The 6,804-nt window shown below is 49.6% G+C and overlaps 1 protein-coding gene across 3 annotated transcripts; it reads left to right on the forward strand.

Moving 5' to 3' along the window:
• The first annotated feature begins 7 nt into the window (after positions 1 to 7).
• hoxa2b (homeobox A2b) lies at positions 8 to 2,681 on the forward strand. Of its 3 annotated transcripts, none has more exons than XM_028979037.1 (3): positions 8 to 153; positions 1,378 to 1,624; positions 1,958 to 2,681. In XM_028979037.1, exons 2-3 carry the CDS (start codon positions 1,537 to 1,539, stop codon positions 2,674 to 2,676), a joined length of 807 nt encoding a protein of 268 aa, XP_028834870.1. In that variant the 5' UTR covers positions 8 to 153; positions 1,378 to 1,536; the 3' UTR covers positions 2,677 to 2,681. The 3 variants fall into 3 exon arrangements, with proteins under 3 accessions (XP_028834870.1, XP_028834871.1, XP_028834869.1); XM_028979038.1 differs by having other exon boundaries at positions 146 to 153; positions 1,426 to 1,624; XM_028979036.1 differs by lacking the exon at positions 8 to 153 and having other exon boundaries at positions 1,279 to 1,624.
• The last annotated feature ends 4,123 nt before the right edge of the window (positions 2,682 to 6,804 follow it).

Below are 6,804 nucleotides of genomic sequence, written 5' to 3' on the forward strand. Positions count from 1 at the left end.
AGGGAGGGAAAAGGAAGAAGAAGAACGCGGCGGTTCATTTTAATCAGCGTCGGCGCGATTAATTCGTTTCCTTTTGAAATCGAGGTGACATCAAACCGCGTCTAGACGGAAGGGACCCGGACAGAAGCCCGAGAGCGGTGTGGGACACGCCGGGTAAGGACGTTTGATATTTCCATCACATCTGACTTTTATTGCGGCTTTGTGGCAAATATATTAGACGGTGGCGCGCCGGGCCGAGCGCGTTTTTAGGCCGAACGGGGCGCTTTAAGGCGGATTTCGGGTTATAATCACCATAAACTCGCCTTTTCTTTTTTTTTAAGGTCAGGCCCGAGCTTTGCGTGCGCGTGCACGCCGGTCTCCGCACGTACAAATTCTATATTGGCGTCAGCTGAGAGGGAAACGCTCGTGCACGCTGTGTCGCGGCCGCGTGCTTCCGTGCTCGTGCACGACTTTTTTCTCGTGTTTGTGTGTGTGTGTGTGTGTGTGTGTGTGTGTGAGTGCGAGAACGCGCTTTTTTCAGAGGCGCCGAGGGGTGGGCGGCGCTCGTGCACGTCGGACTCGCGCCCGCGCACGGCTCGCGACCCGGCGCGGGGGCGCGCGCCCATTTCCTGACCGCAGAGTTATTGTCGGGAAAAAAAGGGAAAGAACGAACGAAACCTCCCGGAAGATAAACGGGGGGAAAGGGAAGTGTGGGGGGGTGGTGGTGGTGGTGGTGGGGGGGTTTACTCGATAACGACCGCAGCGCTGAGAAGATTTGCGACGCGCCCGGCGTCCGACCAGCGGCTGTAAACAAAGAGGCGAGCGCGCGCGCGTGCACGAGGCGCGCGAAAACTGTCACGGCCCCGATCGGCCCCTCCTCAAAAAAAAAAAAAAAAACGCGCCCCCCTTAAGATGTGGAGTAGTGGACAAACTGGGGAGAAATGTGTAAATAACGCGGCCCTACCCCTCGCGAGGCGAGGCGTTCCCTGCGCACTTCTCCTGCGTCAATCACGCAGACAGTGGCTTCTTTTGATTAAACCCCAAATTGTCATTGGGCAGAGGTAATCATGTGACAGGCAATACGGTCCAATTTCAACCTTGTCTCCATGAAAGCAATAGTTTAATGGCATCGCGGTCCCCATACGGCCGTAATCAGCAAATAGATGTTTTATTATTATTTTTTTAAAAAACGAAAAGAAAATTTCATTATTTCTGCGTGTGCGTAAGCGGGACGCATTTTTTTTTTTTTTTTTTTTTTTACGGACGCTGGATTTTTTTCTGGTCCGCGACGTGGAGGAGATGAATTACGAATTCGAGCGAGAGACGGGCTTCATCAACAGTCAGCCGTCGCTCGCTGAGTGCCTGACGTCCTTTCCCCCTGTCGGCGATGCGTTTCAGAGTTCATCAATCAAGAGCTCGACACTGATTCCTCCTCCCTTCGAGCAGACCATTCCCAGCCTGAACCCCGGCAGCCACCCGCGCCACAGCCGGCCCAAGCAGAACCCCAACGGGCCGGGGCCGCTGCCCGCCGCCTCGCTGCCCCCGGAGTACCCGTGGATGAAGGAGAAGAAAGCCTCGAAGAAGCACCAGGCGAGCTCGGCGGCCGCGGCGCCCGACTCGGGCCCAGTCTACTTCTCGCCGCAAGGTAAAGTCCGCCCGGAGCCGGGAGAACGGTCCATCTTTATTTTATTTAGGTTGGACCTGCCCCGAACCTCCGCGTTCATTTCATTCTATACTTTGAATTTTCTGAGCTTGTCTCGCCTCTCCGTGTCGTAGTGTGTGCGTGGATTTGAATAATTTGACGGTAATGAAGAGTGATAGATTGCGCCTTCGTCGGTCTTCAGCTCTGCATTCGGGGAACGAATAGTTGAAGTAAAAGAATTACGATTTCGTTCGTTTTTTATCATTTTATTTTGCGCGTAAGAGGAAAGTCCGGCGGCGCATCGGTAACCGGCCGCCTGTGGTTCTGGCTTTGCAGGCTCGCCCGAGCTCTCCGACGGCGGAACCGGCGCGACCCGCAGGCTGAGGACCGCGTACACCAACACCCAGCTGCTGGAGCTGGAGAAGGAGTTCCACTTCAACAAGTACCTCTGCAGGCCCCGCAGGGTGGAGATCGCCGCCTTGCTGGACCTCACCGAGCGCCAGGTCAAAGTCTGGTTCCAGAACCGCAGGATGAAGCACAAGCGGCAGACCCAGTGCAAGGAGAACCACAACGGGGACGCCAAGCTGGCGAGCCTGGAGGAGGCCGAGGGGTTCGAGCAGGGGGTGACCGGGGCGCAGGGGGCTCTCTTGGAGCGGGAGAGCTACGCGTTCCAACAGAACACGGCGTCGCAACTGTCTCAGAACGGCCACAATGGGGAGAATGGGCACAGCCAGGGCTCTACTGTTCCTTCCCTCGGCAGCAATGACAAAAATGCCAAACATTTTCCCCACCCTTCACCCACCGTCCCCATGTGCGTCCCAACAATGGCGCCGGAGCTCTCATCTGTCCGGGACAATGGCAGCCCCTCGGCCCTGGACGTTTCTTTGCAGGACTTCCACGTCTTCTCGCCGGACTCCTGCCTCCACCTCTCCGACGCCGTGTCCCCGAGCCTGTCCGACTCGGGGGACAGTCCCATGGGCCTGTCGTCGTCGGAGGGCTTCGACTTTTTCTCGGAGACCCTCACCACCATCGACCTGCAGCACTTGAGTTACTAAACTGTGCCCGACGCGCGTTATATCTCCTCACATGACGTAATTAGTCCATTAATCAGAGGTAAGTTGCAGAACGACCGAAATATAGAGTTGTATATGTAAAAATCGACGGGCACGAAAAAAAAGGACAAAAAAATATTTTTTTTGGCCGTTTTATTTTTGTATCGCTTTCGAGTACTTCATATTTTCCTAGAATAAATTTGTACTTGCTACTCTAGAAATGTCGGTGTCCTTCATTCTTCTAATGTCCACGGCGGCGGCTCCATTTTAACGGGAGATAACGGTACGGCAAAGCGCGCAACAAGTCGGCTTTGGTTAAGATCTAATTGGCCTAATTATGAAGAACATAATAAAACCCGTGCAGGCAGGGCGCGCCAATTAAGTGCGTTATTTTCACAGCTACTTTTACGACGTGTGTGTGTTTACAGTCGTTACATATAGTGAATTATTTTTATTTTAACGCGACCTGCGGACCGAATATGCGTTGACTTGCTTGATCTAAGATGTCATAATTTGTAATATTTTATTTTGAAAAAATGTAAAAGGCCCTATATGCGGTGTAATCTTAAAAAAAAAAAAAAAAAAAAACTAATCTAATTAAACGGATTTCCATGCTGAAAAGCAGAGGAATGTTTAGGAATGTAGACATCAATCCCCCCCAAAATTCCTTTTTTTATGAATGAGAGCATCATTTACTTTCCCTGGTTTTCCACTTACACACATATATAAAAAACTCGATTTATCGGAACACCGAATATTTCCCTTCCAAGAGTTGTAACATTGCGATGTCGAGCAATTAAATTTTATAGCGTATTAAACCACGGACAGAGAGGGGGGGGCTTCTTTACACTCACGCGCGCGCGTTTTACACTTATTTTACACTTTATTTATTTTACCCAGAGCAAGGAATTAGGAAAAACGCTGATTAAAAGAACGAAACTTTTCCATTTGTTCGGCGCACTAATGAAGAAAAGTACGGTCTTAAAAAAAAAATAATAATATTTTTTTTTTTTAAAAACACACGATTACCTTTTTTCAGTTGTAGTAATTATAAAAACGACTGTTTGCTAATTGTACAGAGATAATAGGCCAGTTAGAATATTCTGTATAAAATGCGCTCGGAGTTCCTGTTCTCCTCCTGTCCCGAGTGATAAATGAGGTGCCAATCACGTCCCACTCGCGGGAATTCGGGACGAATCTGCATTTTTCCCCCTCTACGCTCGACGTTAGTCTCGACGAGATGCTTCCCCACGACCACGCTGCGTTTTATTATCATTAAAGAAAAACTTCCCTCGGTGCCGCCGATCAGTTTATTCCGCGAACAGAACGATCCGACAGACAGACAGCCGAATAGTTGCGGCCGAATAGTTGCTAATGGGCCCCGTGGGATTTAAAATGCCAGATATTAGACCCAGTAGCATAAAACACGATAAAATGAAGGACCTGGTATAAAAAAAATTTTTTTTAACTGCAAGTATTGTCTAAACGTGTTTCATTATCAAGACTGCACATCCGTAATTGTTCGTTTGCAGCCAATCACGCGGGAGCGCGCACGGATCTGATATTTAGGATTTGCGTTGGTGGAGGTGACTGACACACACACACACACACACACTTACACACACACACACACACACACACACTCACACTCACTTTTAGCTTTTTCTGCCTCGGGAGCAGATGCTGTCCTCAACCTGCCCCTCCCCAACCAGCCCATCCACCCCCATGTGCTCACACGCACACACGTGCACGCGCCCGAGAATGAGGTTCTACTTTCATTGTGCTCCCGATTGCGCTCGTAAAAAAGTTTTCCCCGTAAAACTAAATTAAAGCAGTTTTTTTAGAAAGTGGATACGATTAAGGAGACATCACGAACATGCCCAGGGTATTACAGCATTGTTGGTTTTGCTTGTGATCAACACGTGTAATTCGCGGTGATATTGCGGATCTGCGCGTGATCGGGCTGGTCAGTGACGTCACTCCACAGTCGACGCTGGTCAAGATGGTAGACCTGCTGTTTCACTCCACACTGTGAAGCAGGGCTCCTGCTCATCGTGTGGCATCATTGGAAACGAGCAGGCAAGATGAAGTTCTTGCGCCAACACCAGGGATGAAACAAAACGAATTACAGACCGACGACGATTGCGGCGCGAGCTCCTTCGTACGAGTCACAGGAAGAGAAACAGACTCTCGCGATATTTGACCACCGCCGCGAGGTTAGCGGCGTTACAGACTGCGGCGTAATTACTGTCATTAACTCCATAATCTCCTGCCTACATAAATACAGCCAGGACACTGGGGGGAGGAGGGGGGCCGAGATGATTAGTCACGAAGGACAGGGTCATTATTTACTGTAAAAGTCATCAGGCGCTCGATTTATAGCAGCTTAAATCACAGTGGCGCCGGTGCAGCAGAAAGACTGATCCTGGACCTGCTTAGGGAGCCCAACTCGCCGAGACTGCCCGCGGGGAACAGACCTGGAGTCTGGGGAGTCCAGCAGGTAAAAGGCAACAGAACTGCAGGCCTTGGCAATAACTCCAGATACAGACGTTGACGAAAGCAATAAATACAGTTGAAAGATAAAAGCAACGGGCCGAGTGGAGACAGTTGACAGAGGCCAGTGGGCTCTCATGGACAGATGCTCCGTACACATCAGCCCACAAACGGCACCTCGTCCATCAGCCCCCTGTCAGCGCACAGTCTAATGATTCAGGTCCGCCTGGCCCACGACCAGGCCGTCCGGTTCATTAACAGCGTGTCGGACAAGCCAGATGCAGCGGTGGCGTTGTCGTCAGTAGCTCTTAAATGACGAATTTGATCAGACTGAATGGAATGCATACCACTAAAATATGTATGCATGCAACAAAATTAACGTGCCATACAATGCGCTAATTCAGTCTTTTTATAAAAGCAAATAGAGGTCAGAAAAAAATTAATTTATAAAAAATGCAATGTTATTGCAAGATTGCACTAGAAAAAAACTTAAACATATCTTGTCAGTATAGTAAAACATGATTTAGCCCCAAAGGCTCAAACTGTTGGTTGCTGACGAAGACACATCAGATGTGTCTGTACTGCAATCGCTCTGCATGCTTGAAAAGGCGCTGTGAGTTTTTTTTTACTTCCAAAAAACTGATGGGAAGGATGCAGCAAACCTGTGCTGCTGTGATAAATTCAAGGAAAGAAACTTGAATGCAAACACCCCATTTCAGAAACCCAGTCAGTTCCATTTGTTTTAAGCATCTCTATTACTTATAATATTACAATTCAGTTATTCATTATAACAAATATGTTCTTATTTCATGTAGTGATATAGACCACTATAGTGGATAATGCTTATTTACAGATATTAACAAGACACGGTGCAGGACAGCTTCTGTCATGTGACCAGACTGTTCCCATGGCCTTGACCGCTGTTTTAAGCAAAAGAGAACCTGGGTCCGCCACCAAACCTGGCCACTGACACGCCCACTCTCTCACGTCCTACCACGGGGGTAGAGCTCAGACTCGGCTTGCTTCATGCACGTCTCCTTGCTTCTGCATTGGGACGCGACTTGCCTATAAGTCGTTTCCATGGTAACTCAGCATAAAGTCCTTGCAGTCCCCTTTGTCAAAGCCAAGCAGGTGGGTGGCAGACATATGTTAGCTGTTTTGTTTTGTCTCCCCGCTGCACCGACCGCCACTGGCGGCGCCCACTTCGACAGAAAATCTCCGTCGTTCGGTTCAAGGCGCAGCGGTTCCGTCTCCGCGATGGAACAGGCAGCCATGTGAAAGAAAGATTCCTGTGGGTCAGAGAATAAATGTGTTGTTTATTGGATTACAGTCGTGAATTTATTAGCTCACGGTGTTGAAACGTCTCGATGCGCAGGGCGTGCCTAGCCCCGGATCTGTTTCATATACGCTTTGAAGAGGACCAGGAGAGGGGCCTGTTCCCCAGGCTAATAGGTGTGAGCCCAAGTCTGCACAGCTGGATGAAAGTCTGCACAGCTGTCGGCTCGCACGGCCGTGGATCTTGTTGCTTCAGCCACCGCTTCACCAACTGACAAACAAAGCAATCAACAAAACTAATGGTGGCCTATGGGTGCTCCTGTTGGGGGAACGTTCAGGGTCACGTGAAATGCCTGCAGGCAC

The sequence above is a fragment of the Denticeps clupeoides genome, chromosome 5 (genome assembly GCF_900700375.1).
Source record: "Denticeps clupeoides chromosome 5, fDenClu1.1, whole genome shotgun sequence".
Taxonomy (NCBI): Eukaryota; Metazoa; Chordata; class Actinopteri; order Clupeiformes; family Denticipitidae; genus Denticeps; species Denticeps clupeoides.